This window comes from Convolutriloba macropyga, chromosome 2 (assembly GCF_964194025.1).
Source record: "Convolutriloba macropyga chromosome 2, txConMacr16.3, whole genome shotgun sequence".
Taxonomy (NCBI): Eukaryota; Metazoa; Xenacoelomorpha; order Acoela; family Convolutidae; genus Convolutriloba; species Convolutriloba macropyga.
This window is the reverse complement of record NC_134469.1, coordinates 66,283,681-66,299,370: the sequence shown is the minus strand read 5'-3', so window position 1 is coordinate 66,299,370 and position 15,690 is coordinate 66,283,681. Positions and strand designations below refer to the sequence as shown.

At 33.3% G+C, this 15,690-nt stretch overlaps 1 protein-coding gene across 1 annotated transcript in view; it reads left to right on the top strand.

The window, feature by feature from the left end:
• Window positions 1-15,690, top strand: part of LOC142334617 (uncharacterized) — an 82,517-nt gene that overhangs the window by 17,289 nt on the left and 49,538 nt on the right. The window contains exon 2 of the mRNA XM_075382797.1: window positions 6,776-6,987. Coding sequence (XP_075238912.1) covers window positions 6,776-6,987 — 212 coding nt within the window. The remainder of the gene's footprint in view (window positions 1-6,775; window positions 6,988-15,690) is intronic.

Below are 15,690 nucleotides of genomic sequence, written 5' to 3'. Positions count from 1 at the left end.
GAATTTTATTTTTTTGTTCATTTGAAAGGATTTTTTTCTTCTTCTTAAATTAAAACAATAACGGTAGTTACCATTGATTTTGAAATGTTGCGCAACTAAACATTTGTAATGCTCTTAGTGCAAGTGTACGGTTTTAACGGCTTCACTGCCATTTTTGCGCAAATTTGAATTGAAATAGTACATGAGTTAAATTCAAATACTTTTGCCGGTGTTTGAATAAATAAACATTTTAGTGATTTCAATTAAGGTCAAATGATAATAATCATTTTGAAACCAATCATCTTCAAAAATAGAAATAATTTTTGCTCCTTTTTGCTCTTGATGTGTCGACCTGTTATTCAGTCGATTGAGGAGAGGAGAGGAGAGGTCCCATATCTTTTGCTAATGAAGAATAGGTTAATTTTTTGTGTTTAGGATTTATCTGATGCGAGATCAATTTTGTTATATTTTTTTAAATATAGACATCGAGTTTTCGTCGTAATTGTTGTTTGTTATTAGATTTTAGTGTTTTTCTTTTCTAGTAGTGCTATTAACAACAAGTTTCATCGACCCTCTAACGTGGCACAATTTTTCTATTAGTGGCTTAAAGAACGATTTGTCTGTTTTTAAAAGTTTCTATCTCTTCATTATTTGGTAGCCTTTTAGGTCAAGAATTTGGATGAGAGGGGACGGAACACTATTGGCGTATGCACGTTACCGAGCCTTCTTTTTACAATTTAGTCGCAAAATTTGGTTCACCCTTTAAAAAGTTTTCGGTAGATCGGATGTCCCGTTACATAGTCTGTGAGAAATTTTTTTCTTATTCTTTTGCGGCAATCATAGGAGTCTCTTAAATTTAAAGATATAACTCTCAACACTCGCCTAAAAAAATTTCTGTTTGGGTTAAAAACCATGGTAAATCTTGTCTATTATTAAGACAGTCCTATGCTAAATTTAAGGTTACAAAATTTTTATAAAAATTCTCGGTATCGGGAGAAAAAATCATGAAAAGCTGAATATCAACGCTCGCAAAGCGATTTTCAATTGATTTGATAATCGTAAGACTAAAATTTTCAAGCAGTACTGATAAACATTTTCAATTCAGTTCTTACACATTAGTAATTGTTCCGACACCACCTTTGTGGGTTGAAGGAACTATATGCGCAACTGGTTTTTTTGTTTTGTCAATTTTAGCTGATAGATATATTTTTGCGCAAATTTGAATTGAAATAGTACATGAGTTAAATTCAAATACTTTTGCCGGTGTTTGAATAAATAAACATTTTAGTGATTTCAATTAATGTCAAATGATAATAATCATTTTGAAACCAATCATCTTCAAAAATAGAAATAATATTTGCTCCTTTTTGCTCTTGATGTGTCGACCTGTTATTCAGTCGATTGAGGAGAGGAGAGGAGAGGTCCCATATCTTTTGCTAATGAAGAATAGGTTAATTTTTTGTGTTTAGGATTTATCTGATGCGAGATCAATTTTGTTATATTTTTTAAAATATAGACATCGAGTTTTCGTCGTAATTGTTGTTTGTTATTAGATTTTAGTGTTTTTCTTTTCTAGTAGTGCTATTAACAACAAGTTTCATCGACCCTCTAACGTGGCACAATTTTTCTATTAGTGGCTTAAAGAACGATTTGTCTGTTTTTAAAAGTTTCTATCTCTTCATTATTTGGTAGCCTTTTAGGTCAAGAATTTGGATGAGAGGGGACGGAACATTATTGGCGTATGCACGTTACCGAGCCTTCTTTTTACAATTTAGTCGCAAAATTTGGTTCACCCTTTAAAAAGTTTTCGGTAGATCGGATGTCCCGTTACATAGTCTGTGAGAAATTTTTTTCTTATTCTTTTGCGGCAATCATAGGAGTCTCTTAAATTTAAAGATATAACTCTCAACACTCGCCTAAAAAAATTTCTGTTTGGGTTAAAAACCATGGTAAATCTTGTCTATTATTAAGACAGTCCTATGCTAAATTTAAGGTTACAAAATTTTTATAAAAATTCTCGGTATCGGGAGAAAAAATCATGAAAAGCTGAATATCAACGCTCGCAAAGCGATTTTCAATTGATTTGATAATCGTAAGACTAAAATTTTCAAGCAGTACTGATAAACATTTTCAATTCAGTTCTTACACATTAGTAATTGTTCCGACACCACCTTTGTGGGTTGAAGGAACTATATGCGCAACTGGGTTTTTTGTTTTGTCAATTTTAGCTGATAGATATATTTTTGCGCAAATTTGAATTGAAATAGTACATGAGTTAAATTCAAATACTTTTGCCGGTGTTTGAATAAATAAACATTTTAGTGATTTCAATTAATGTCAAATGATAATAATCATTTTGAAACCAATCATCTTCAAAAATAGAAATAATATTTGCTCCTTTTTGCTCTTGATGTGTCGACCTGTTATTCAGTCGATTGAGGAGAGGAGAGGAGAGGTCCCATATCTTTTGCTAATGAAGAATAGGTTAATTTTTTGTGTTTAGGATTTATCTGATGCGAGATCAATTTTGTTATATTTTTTTAAATATAGACATCGAGTTTTCGTCGTAATTGTTGTTTGTTATTAGATTTTAGTGTTTTTCTTTTCTAGTAGTGCTATTAACAACAAGTTTCATCGACCCTCTAACGTGGCACAATTTTTCTATTAGTGGCTTAAAGAACGATTTGTCTGTTTTTAAAAGTTTCTATCTCTTCATTATGTGGTAGCCTTTTAGGTCAAGAATTTGGATGAGAGGGGACGGAACATTATTGGCGTATGCACGTTACCGAGCCTTCTTTTTACAATTTAGTCGCAAAATTTGGTTCACCCTTTAAAAAGTTTTCGGTAGATCGGATGTCCCGTTACATAGTCTGTGAGAAATTTTTTTCTTATTCTTTTGCGGCAATCATAGGAGTCTCTTAAATTTAAAGATATAACTCTCAACACTCGCCTTAAAAAATTTCTGTTTGGGTTAAAAACCATGGTAAATCTTGTCTATTATTAAGACAGTCCTATGCTAAATTTAAGGTTACAAAATTTTTATAAAAATTCTCGGTATCGGGAGAAAAAATCATGAAAAGCTGAATATCAACGCTCGCAAAGCGATTTTCAATTGATTTGATAATCGTAAGACTAAAATTTTCAAGCAGTACTGATAAACATTTTCAATTCAGTTCTTACACATTAGTAATTGTTCCGACACCACCTTTGTGGGTTGAAGGAACTATATGCGCAACTGGGTTTTTTGTTTTGTCAATTTTAGCTGATAGATATATTCATCGTACAAAACGAGGGAAGTCGAGCGTTCACAAAATTTTAAGTCCCAATAACTCCGCGGCAAAAATTGAACTCAAAAAACTCTAAAGTTACTTTTTTACGTTTGACGGGCTGTCTAATGATACCACTCAGAGTTTTGGTATCATCAGACAGCCCGTCAAACGTAAAAAAGTAACTTTAGAGTTTTTTGAGTTCAATTTTTACCGCGGAGTTATTGGGACTTAAAATTTTGTGAACGCTCGACTTCCCTCGTTTTGTTCACTTTGTTCTGAATTCTCGCTCAAGTTTGATCAACTTCACCAATTTTTTTTTTCTGATGTTAAAGGTTTTAATTTTACAGACACAAGAGTTGCTGAACATTTTGATCCCATTTTTTTGCTAAAATTTTAGATAAATGTTTGAAAAATAAAACTTTTTCTTTGAAATAGTCATCAAATATGCTTCTATTGACCACTTTGTCCACATTTACCAAAATTAAAGATATACAGTTTCCTGACATAATATTTGCATACTCACATGAAGGCAATTTGATTTCACTTCTGATTCCTATGAAAAAGTTCGGGCACTTAAGCCGGCAGAACTTAAGTGCCCGAACATTTTCATAGGAATCAGACCTTTTCAGAAAAATTGGGTCTTTTCCGTTTGTGCCCCCCCCCAACTTAGTGGATGCATATCATTTGCACTACCAAGATGCACGTGCGCACGTGCAATATTTTTACATTATGAGTTACCGAAAAATGAAACGTGCTCTGTAATTGGAGGAACATAACGTTCTGGGTGCACAAACGGAAAAGATCCTTAAATCGATATGTAATCAAAACGCATCCATTGTTTTCAATATATAAAGATTTAGTTTTGCCAAACTAAGTTTTTCTTGTATATTGGAAATAAATACTTGTTTCCATTAGATGCGCGGCGATAGCAAGGCCAGTTTTTGTCTCAATGTGGACACGGAGTGTATTGAGCCGCTTTTTAAGTGTTTTTTTTTCGCGAGTTTTTCTTCAAGCCAATTACAAACAAGTATGTTATCATTTAGAGTTTCTATTAACAAGAGTTCCAATTGACGTTTAATTTACAACCAATGAACGATTTATTACGTTTTCATGGAAATTTTTATGGTTTTCAAGGCCCGGACAAATTATTTTCCTAAGTAGAATTTTTTGGTTAGTCATTGAGTTTTGCCTGCTTTTTTGATTTTTTTTGAAATATTATGATTTAGCCGCGTCCCTCGAAAACAAAATCGGCAATCTAATGACTTGGAGTTTAAACTATTATGTGCCTTCAGTTGACACCTGTTGGTTATAATGTAGTTCTTTAAATTTCTTTTCAATTATAATGAGTGCATTTTTGAAATTGGGCACATTTTAAACCACATTTCTGAGAACTTGCGTTTTGTCTCATCGATGACTGGTCCCATAACTTTCTAAAAAAATCAACAATTAATCTTCATAGGTGTTTTGTTTTAATAAATGGCTCTTATTACTCTGAATACATTTGATTTAAAAGTATCAGTGATTTTTTGGAATTTTAACTATTCCAAACTTATTTTTGGCGATTTCGGTTTTTTAGCTTTTTCACGGTTCAACCATTGGTTTGAAAAGTTTTATACTAGAAGTTATAATATTAATTTTGTGTTATTTAGAATTGTTTGTTTCTTTCAATTGATAGGTAATCTTTTTAACTATTGGGAATTTCTATAATTCCAAAAAACAACGTATTTTTGTATATCGCCAATTTTTTGTTCTTTTTGTCAACTTTGAACTTGGTCTCAATAATAGCATTAATAGCAGGTCCTCTTTACATTTTTGTGAAAGGAATAGTAGTTTCCACTAGTTTCCATTAGTTGTCTTTTAAGCAATTCTTTTATGACTTTTTATGTTTTTTTTCGTTTTTGATACTAGTATTTGTGGTTCTTTTTCTTGCATTTTCACATTATCACTTTTGTAATCAACTTATTTCGAATACTGTAAATATCGGTCCCATTGATTTACCATAAGAAGCTATTTAGTTATTTTTTTGTTGAAAGCCGATAATTGTTATGACTCTTGAAGCTATTTGGTTTCAATAAATTCAATGTCTTTTTGAGATGTCTTTTTTCCCTTGTTTCAGTCTGATTCAGGGTGGATCCCATTTGCTTTATTTTGAAGAACAAGAAGTTCCTTTGTTTAGTTGAGGTTTCATCTGATATCATTTTGTTGCTAAATTGATATCTAAAAAGAAACGGAGATTGAGTTTTGCCCGTAATTGATTGTTTTTGTTGTTTTGTTTCAGTTTTTTGTTTTAGGGTCTCATAAATTGCATGGCCAGTCTCATTTTTCATCTAGTGCAAGATTATTCAATTCGTTTAGTGCATTATGGTCACTACACTTTTTTTGCTCACATCATGGGATTTTGAACATTATGCGAATGTTTGAAAGTTTCCTATCTCTTGCTCATTTGGTAATAACAAAATTGGGTTAAACGAAGTTGCAACAATATGTGCAAACACATTACCGAGCCCCTTTGATAAAATAATTAATTAAAAAATTTCTGCCATCAAAGGACTTCAAGAGGGATATGGATTCAGTTTTTGATTTTAAAAAAACTACAAGGCATATAGCTGTTTTTGACTTTTAAGATCCTTCTTGAGCGAAAAAATTCTTTAGTTTCTAAAGTTTATATGGAATATTTGAAAATTTTTATTGACTACAGGCGCGCAAAGTGCTTCAAGATGCCTCTTCTTTCTGTTTTGTTTTTTTATCCGCTTGAGCTTGGGCATCTTTTGGTAATTAGACACTTGGATTCTTATGATTTTGTTTTAAAACGTAAACTTTTATAACTTAGGAAAACAACAGTTTTTGTTTTGATGTCAGGGCACATAGTAGATGAAGGAGTTTAAAGGTTTATCAGACCTCATTTCGATAAATATCAGATAATATTTGAATAAGTTTAATTTTTTAAGGATGTGTGTGAGTTTTTCATCATTAAAGTTGACTAGGTGCTGTTATTGGTTAGCTGAATTAGTGGCGGCTTTTTGTCATGCAAGTTTTCAAGTCAAATGTGTATTTAACTTTTTTTGATCGTTGGAGCGATTTATTAATTGTTATAAAAAATACCAATAATAGTCGATCATTTAACTAGTCTTACATTTAAAATTTGGTTAATAAACTTAATTACATAATGAATTTAGCCACATAGGTGTTATTATTGTAAATAGTTTTTTAATAATTTTAACATTGGGGTAAAATTTTGGGTTTTTTGGCAATAAGCTTTTTTTTGCCCTGACACTCAAAAATCTATCATAAAACTGTTTAACTTTAAGAATATAGATGAAACAGCAAATTTGGTACTGTGGTTTAGATAATTTGGGCCAATTCTACCCCCCCCCCCCCCCAGTACCCGGTCTAAGCAGAAGTTGAAATTGTTATAAATTTTTATATAGCACTCTATAGTGCGCATGGTGAGATTAAAAGTTGTGCCCACTAAAAAGTGCTTGTGCGTTGTGTGCGTAGTACAAATGAGTTGAAAAAATGTGTTACAGCTGGGCAGTTGTGGACTACAGGACAGAGATTCTGAACAGCTGGGAAAACGACGAACACATTCTTACAACCTCATCAGCTGGTCACGGCGGATCTTCCACAGACAGTGGATCCTCATCTTCTTCTGGAGGGGGTGGAGGAAAGGGAAGTGGAGATGGGGGTATGCGCTCGAACAAGACTGTCAAGGATTGGCGATGGCTGCCGCCCAACAAAAGTTAGCCGATAATTCCCTAATTAATTTACATGTGTACACTTTTTGTGCCCCACTTAAAAATTATGTTGTGTTATATATCGCGTTACTAAAAATTAGCACGTGCAGTGGTACGATAGGAAAGGCTTATGATTGAGGCTTGTGTAAGAGTTGACGAATGGCAGGAAAAAACAAATCAAAATATTAGATGTCACAAAAAATAAGTTTAAGGAGAATAAAAACTAGAGAAATTATCAAATTACATAAACGTGTTCTATAGACAAGCACAAGGTTTTAGAAATTATTTTCACTAGTATTTTAAGGACCAGACTTTTCATATGCTTTTTAAGTGATTGTTAAAAGTAAGTTTTTAACCACACTTTTGTTGAAATTTTAACAGATTAAAAAAATGGTTTTCAACTCTTATCGCCTCGAATTCTCGAATTGTTATTTTTTTGTTATGGAGAGCATTGATAGTTTTCGGCTCATTATATTTCTTATTTTTAGAAATAAGCTTAGAGCATTGAAAAAATTATACACAGAATTCATGACTTTTTATTATTAAGCGTAATTTCAGTAATGTCATTTGTAAGTAGAGCATTTTTTAATTGCCAATTAAATCAACATAAAACCAATTTATTAGATGTAGATTGAGTCGCCCTCATTTTTATCTGACAGCATGACGAAACTTAGTCCCATTTTGGTTGCTCAATGGCTCCAGCAATTTCAAAACTCAGCCAAAAAAACAAAACTCATGCTCGTATAAGTAATTTTTCCTATAAGCTTTAATAATGCTACTTGGCATCGTTCAACTAGGACCGTGAGGACCGTTTTATGACCTATCAAGTGGGTTGTGTTTCTGTTATTTCATTGGACTTGAGTCTCAGAATATTTCAGCGCTGAACCAGCACATCAATTATAAAAACTTAATTCAGTTCTTAATCCTTGCATCTTCAGAATGTTTTAAGTTTCTCTATGTGCATTTCTTCTTCGTTATGATTGTATTGAGGTAGCATGGAGTTAGTCCTGGCTATACTTATCCTGTACTGTCTGAAAATTACCCATACCCCAAAATTAAGTCTGAGCAGAATCATGTCATACTTTTGTAGCTTATAACTGGTAATTACTATAGTAGTATACACACTATTTATATATAAGCTAGTTTGTAGGCAATTACTACAAAGCCCATTTAGCTTAGTGGTTACGACTTGCTTCGCAAAGTATGTTACAACTACCCACGCGGAAGTTCGAATCGCATATAAATCAAACCTTGTTGGCAGGAGTTAAACTGAGCATATTATTTTTCATGAAGTAAATTTTACTCAAAAGTTTGGACTGGCCCATGTAAATTGGGACATGAACAGAAAACTGGCAATCCTATAAAACAGAATGTATCTATACTGCTTCAGCGCTTTTTTCCTCTGCCACCAATCTCAGGGTCTGTCAATTTACAATTTTCTGTGCCACACATAGGCCTCAATCTCGGACTACACATGAACTAATGAGCAGTAAAATAGCTTACGTGTGTTGTCGGGAAGTATCATTAAATATATCATATGGATGAAAATTGTTTTCTTAAAAAACTTATCAAGAACTTTTGCAAAAACATAAAGATAAGAGAAAAATGGTTTTCTACCTGGAATGAGAAAAACTTAGACACCATTTTCCAATCAATTCAAAGTTTCTTAAGAGCAAGAAAATAGCGACGCAAAGATCAAAGTTATTCTTTTTCAAAGTGAATTGACAATTCAAACTTTTCGGTTGTTTTTCATGTTGTAAAATTTGGTTGCATGAATAAACAGAAAAATGGCTGGTGATATTTCCCCACTTCGCTACCCCAATTCATTAAAGAATATAGCTGTTAGCTAGATTAGAGGACGAGATTTGGAAAGAGCAAAACTCAGCAAGCAAAAAGTTGTGGACTTTTTGAATCAAATGGCCAAAAGGAACCTCCAACCAACTATGTTTAATTACATTAGTTATTGGTCAAGATTTGACAACAAACGGGAAAAAATTTGGGCGCCAAACTGAGAAAAGAAGACGAACATACCAACAGCTTTAAATTTCTTTTTATTCCTATCAAGTTTAACCAAATTGAAAAGATTTTCTGCTTCGAAACAAATTTTAGCGTCTCCAAACTTTGTAAAAATTTGATTTGAATGAATTTTACCTGAATGTTTCTGTACGGAAAAAAGAACAGCCAACTAACTGATCCGAGAGTTTGGAGTGGTTACAAGCCAAATAGGTCTTTAAAAGTTTTATACAAATCACCGCGAAATGTTGAAAGATAACAACTTTTTAATTGTCAACTCCTGTTAGATGCTATGACGCTGCCCTTAAATGTACAATTTTTATTCCCGATGAGTTGCAGATCATATCATTGTATTGAATAATGTCAATATGTTCTAATTTTTGGTTTGTGTACTTCTTTTTCGTTCTTAGTTGAATGTTTTTGCTGGCGCCGTCATAAAAATTTGTCCTGACAACAAATAGTTCCTTTCCTACAGCTCGACTTGTTCCCTTGTCATTGTGGTGGTTTCCGACTCTGTCTTCACATCTGAGTCCTTTGTCAAAGAATAGTCTTGTAATTCAAAATTAAATTTGATAGAATTATTATTTTTACCAAGCAAGCGCACGTGAAGCATTCATTGGCCGAAGAAAAGTTAATACATAAAAGAAAAACCGAAATATTTTAAGAAGAGAATGATAGAATTTTCGAAAATTGCGGAAACGTCCTACAATGTTCAAGCAGTGTCATATTTTTGTTGGAACACAAATTAAAACTATCGCAAATTTGAAGAAATTCCAACGGCACGAGAAACGCATTTCGCATCTATACTCGCAGTCTGTCACGTGGAACTCCCACTCCATTATTTTCGGGCCATGTTTACTGCAATTTTTTAGCATGTCTTCTGTTCGTTTTTTGGCACAAATATATTAGGGACAAACAATTTTTATGAAATATGCGGACAAGAAACAGCAATAATTCGGACAAGTTAACCTGGGAGTGGCATCGGTTTATCTCACAGATGATGATCGCTTCTAGTCTGTCTAAACATAAAATGCGCATCCAAACATGCGGAAGTGTAAAGTACGACTGAAAAATAAAACTGCTTTTAAAGCAATCAATTTGCGGTAAAAATTATTTCACGATTTAAGTTCTGCGCCGAAAATGAAGAACTAGTGCACAAACTTTCGTTTAGGGCACCGCCAATTTTTCCTTGTGGTTTGTAGGTAAGACTCACTTGTGTAATGTATTAAGATAGTAAAGTGAAACCTAGCTGTAATGAGTAATTGTACTCACAGTTTTGCTATTGTGACTTGCGTATAATTTGTGTTTTGGTATAAAAATGAAAAACCAATTTTTAAGGGATTCAGTCGAAAGTTTCCAAAAAGCTGAAAAATTGGGGACATTGAGACCTGTTTTAGTTTTTTATCCTCATATACCTTATGGCTGTTAAAATTTGTCTTCTTCGTTATGATTGTATTGAGGTAGCATGGAGTTAGTCCTGGCTATACTTATCCTGTACTGTCTGAAAATTACCCATACCCCAAAATTAAGTCTGAGCAGAATCATGTCATACTTTTGTAGCTTATAACTGGTAATTACTATAGTAGTATACACACTATTTATATATAAGCTAGTTTGTAGGCAATTACTACAAAGCCCATTTAGCTTAGTGGTTACGACTTGCTTCGCAAAGTATGTTACAACTACCCACGCGGAAGTTCGAATCGCATATAAATCAAACCTTGTTGGCAGGAGTTAAACTGAGCATATTATTTTTCATGAAGTAAATTTTACTCAAAAGTTTGGACTGGCCCATGTAAATTGGGACATGAACAGAAAACTGGCAATCCTATAAAACAGAATGTATCTATACTGCTTCAGCGCTTTTTTCCTCTGCCACCAATCTCAGGGTCTGTCAATTTACAATTTTCTGTGCCACACATAGGCCTCAATCTCGGACTACACATGAACTAATGAGCAGTAAAATAGCTTACGTGTGTTGTCGGGAAGTATCATTAAATATATCATATGGATGAAAATTGTTTTCTTAAAAAACTTATCAAGAACTTTTGCAAAAACATAAAGATAAGAGAAAAATGGTTTTCTACCTGGAATGAGAAAAACTTAGACACCATTTTCCAATCAATTCAAAGTTTCTTAAGAGCAAGAAAATAGCGACGCAAAGATCAAAGTTATTCTTTTTCAAAGTGAATTGACAATTCAAACTTTTCGGTTGTTTTTCATGTTGTAAAATTTGGTTGCATGAATAAACAGAAAAATGGCTGGTGATATTTCCCCACTTCGCTACCCCAATTCATTAAAGAATATAGCTGTTAGCTAGATTAGAGGACGAGATTTGGAAAGAGCAAAACTCAGCAAGCAAAAAGTTGTGGACTTTTTGAATCAAATGGCCAAAAGGAACCTCCAACCAACTATGTTTAATTACATTAGTTATTGGTCAAGATTTGACAACAAACGGGAAAAAATTTGGGCGCCAAACTGAGAAAAGAAGACGAACATACCAACAGCTTTAAATTTCTTTTTATTCCTATCAAGTTTAACCAAATTGAAAAGATTTTCTGCTTCGAAACAAATTTTAGCGTCTCCAAACTTTGTAAAAATTTGATTTGAATGAATTTTACCTGAATGTTTCTGTACGGAAAAAAGAACAGCCAACTAACTGATCCGAGAGTTTGGAGAGGTTACAAGCCAAATAGGTCTTTAAAAGTTTTATACAAATCACCGCGAAATGTTGAAAAATAACAACTTTCTAATTGTCAACTCCTGTTAGAGGCGATGACGCTGCCCTCAAATGTACAATTTTTATTCCCGATGAATTGCAGATCATATCATTGTATTGAATAATGTCAATATGTTCTAATTTTTGGTTTGTGTCGTTATTTTGTGTACTTTTTCGTTTTCGGTTGAATGTTTTTGCTGCTGGCGCCGTCATAAAAATTTGGCCTGACAACAAATGGTTCCTTTCCTACAGCTCGATTGGTTCCCTTGTCATCGTGGAGGTTTCGGACTCTGTCAAAAAATAGTCTTCAAATTCAAAATTAAATTTGATACTCATTATTTTTCCCAAGCACTCGTGACAGCATTCGTTGGTGAAGAAAGGTTAATACATAAAAAAACCGAAATATTTTGAATCAGTTACTTAAAAAGTCCTATTTTTTAAATTGTAATATTGTGCTTAAAAATGCACAATTTTAAATCTAAATCAAAAGAAGAGAATGATATGATATTTGAAAATTGCGGAAAAGTCATACAATGCTCAAGCAGTGTCTTTTTTTGTTGGAACACAAATTAAAACTATCACAAATTAAAACTATCGTATTTGAAGAAATTCAAACGGCACGAGAAACGCATTTCGCATTTGTACTCGCAGTCTGTCACGTGGAACTCCCACTCCATTATTTTCGGGCCATGTTTACTGCAATTTTTTAACATGTCTTCTGTTCGTTTTTTGGCACAAATATATTAGGGACAAACAATTTTTATGAAATATGCTACTCTCCTTTATAGCAAACAGCAATAATTCGGACAAGTTAACCTGGGAATGGCATTGGTTTATCTCACAGATGATGATTGCTTCTAGTCTGTCTAAACATAAAATGCGCATCCAAACATGCTGAAGTGTAAAGTACGACTGAAAAATAAAACTGCTTTTAAAGCAATCAATTTGCTGTAAAAATTAGTTTTGACTATTTAAGTTTCGCGCCGAAAATGGAGAACTGGTGCTCAAACTTCCGTATAGGGCACCGCCAATTTTTTCGGGTGGTTTGTAGGTAAGATTCACTTGTGTAATGTATTAAGATACCTAGCTGTAAAAGAGTAATTGTACTCAAAGTTTTGCTATTGTGACTTGCGTATAATTTGTGTTTTGGTATAAAAATGAAAACCCAATTTTTAAGGGATTCAGTCGAAAGTTTCCAAAAAGCTGAAAATTTGAGGACATTGAGACCTTTTTTAGTTTTTTATCCTCATATACCTTATGGCTGTTAAAATTTGGAGAAACAACAGATTCCAAACAAAATTTGGTGACAGATAACGTCATCATATCGCTAAAGGTCTTCGCTGTATTTCGTTTCCTGGCCCTTACAAAATCCTTGTCTTTTAATTTAAGATGCTTTACATAAAGAAATTCAGTTTTACCATCAGAATTGTGGAAGTACTGTTTTAAAATATTTGCGACTATTGAAAATACAGAATAATTTTAATGCAGAAATTATTCTGACGTACAATTGTTGAGCGCATAACTAATGGAACCTCGGTTGCCCACGCAATTATGCTAAATAAGCCTGTTATGATGATAGCTCAATTATGTCGTCACCCCACAGTTAGATTATTTCTTGATGACGATAACAACAGTGTGGCAACATTTATCACTAACGGGTGAGATTGAATTAAAATGCAAGATGGTTTACATGTTATTAATCTTTTTCAATGTTCCTCAAGAAGGCGGCTAAGAGACGACTTGGCTAATACGAATCTTAGCAACATCAAGTAATTTAGGCAAAAAGCAACAAACGAAAATCAACGTATCTTGATGTTCTTTGCAATGCATTCACGTTATCATTCGAGTTAGAGTCGGGTTAAATTTCGTATTTTTGGTCAAAATCATTTTTTTCTGTTTTTGCTTCCTTAGAAAGGTCAAAGAAAGACTCAGAACAGTTCAACAATCTTACAGGGATGAGGTCACTAACATTGTTTAGCGTTCATTAAAATCCGGTTAGCGGTTGGGGAAATGTCCTCTTAAAGTAAAAGTAAGTACAATATGTCCATTAATATGAGCTCAAATTAGAACTAAACAGAAGAGTAGTTTTTTCTCATTAATTAAATTCACCTGGTACGTTCATCTTTGGATACTACTGAATGAAACGAAATGTGAATGAACTGATTATATGTCATGAACAGTTTTATGACGTCCTCGGTATGTTGATTAATATTTACAAGAACGGCCAATAAAAGTTTCATCATCATATAAACGAAATAAAATGCCCTGCTATCGGGTCTGATCCAAATGCTCTGAGCAAAACTGTTGTTAATTCTTAACTGAAAGGAATTAGAATGGAAGCATTTTTTCAATGATTTTTAGTGCCCAGTGGGGCTCGGAATACTGATTTTTGGGTATAAAATAAAAAGAATGGTTTTAACGCTAATATTTGGTAAGCAAAAAAATCAGTTCGGATATAATTCAGTCCACTTAATAGCCTTCAGCAATAATCAATTAACTAAGAGAAGTGTGTATAGTCAGTTTATCCCGTCACTGGCCATGAAGATACCAGATGGAAATCAACATGGTCATTCATGAACAGAACAACAAAGCAACCTAAGTCAACAAATTGACAAGCAAACAAATAGTCGGAGCTTTTGGTTGCCGAAACCTTCAAACGGAGAAATAAAATTGTAGAATGGCAGAAGCATAACAGTTCAGATCCACCTATGTTTTTTTGGGTGCACGTATGAATTAGTTGTTCGGATCCCACTTTAGTGGGAGGGAAGAATTATATGTTCAAATGTGTTTTTTTTGTTCAGTCAATTTTCACCGATCGATATAATCATCAAAGAGTTGTTAGTGGTATTATAAGAAAGCCGTCCCCCGTAGAATGTGGAATTAAAAAGATTTTTTTTTATTTCTGTTTTTCCGGGGATATATCGAATTTTAGAATTTTGTGAATAGTAGACAATTTCGGTTGCTTTTGTTCACTTTTTCCGTTTATTAATTTTGCTACAATTTGAAAAAATTGTCAACAAAACTTTTATTGGTTTTTAAGAGGGTTGCTGACTCCTATTTTCGGCTAAACTTTAGCGAAATTTTTCCAATTACAGACTTTGTCGTCAAAAATGTGGCCAAATATCCTTTTTCTTGCCCGCTTTGTTTATGTTCGCCAGAAGTAGAGACATGAAAACTGCTAACGCAATCTTTCTTCACTTCAAAAGACAACTATTTTTGTTTCCGATTCCCATAAGAGTCTTCTTCGACTGAAAATATTACCCGTTTTTCGCTAATTTACCTCTATGTTTATCCAATATGGACATTTTTTTGATATATTGAAAAGTTTTTTTGTCCAAACTTCACATTTCGAGAAACGTTAGAGCAATTAGGTGTTCAGCTGGACGCGCAGCTGTCTCGACTAGTTTTGTTCTCTATTGTTTTGGGCCGCGATCTTTTTTTAGTATCCACTAAAAAGACTTCAATCCAAATTTTAATTGACACAGGCCCCATTTACTTGAAATAGCTCCAATCAACACAAAATTTTAGCTTTTGACTAAGAGCTCATAATTTTTAAGGCTTCGATAAAATGTTTATTAAAAGTCAAAGTGGATTCTTGTTTTGCCTATAATTTTTGTTTTTTTTTCTGTTTTGGAGTCTCATGACTAAGTGTCACTAATCCACAACTCAAAATGGTTTTTTAAAAGCTGCAAAAAATTGTGTTTTTAGTGGATATTTAAAGGCTCTTATGGCTTTCTATATGTTTGTTTTAATAAGAGAAGAGCGAACTTTTGAACTATGTACCCTTTATATCACACTACAGCCGACCTGGAGGTTGGTTGCGGTAAAACCAACTCAATTTTATTTCTACTTCGAAAAAAAGTTTAATCTGTGCAATAGTTTTAATTTATTAATGGTTCTTGGGTTTTACTACTACGATTCTCTATAAAAAACACGTTGTGATCTTTGCATGCTTGCCTAATTTTCAGGTTCCTTT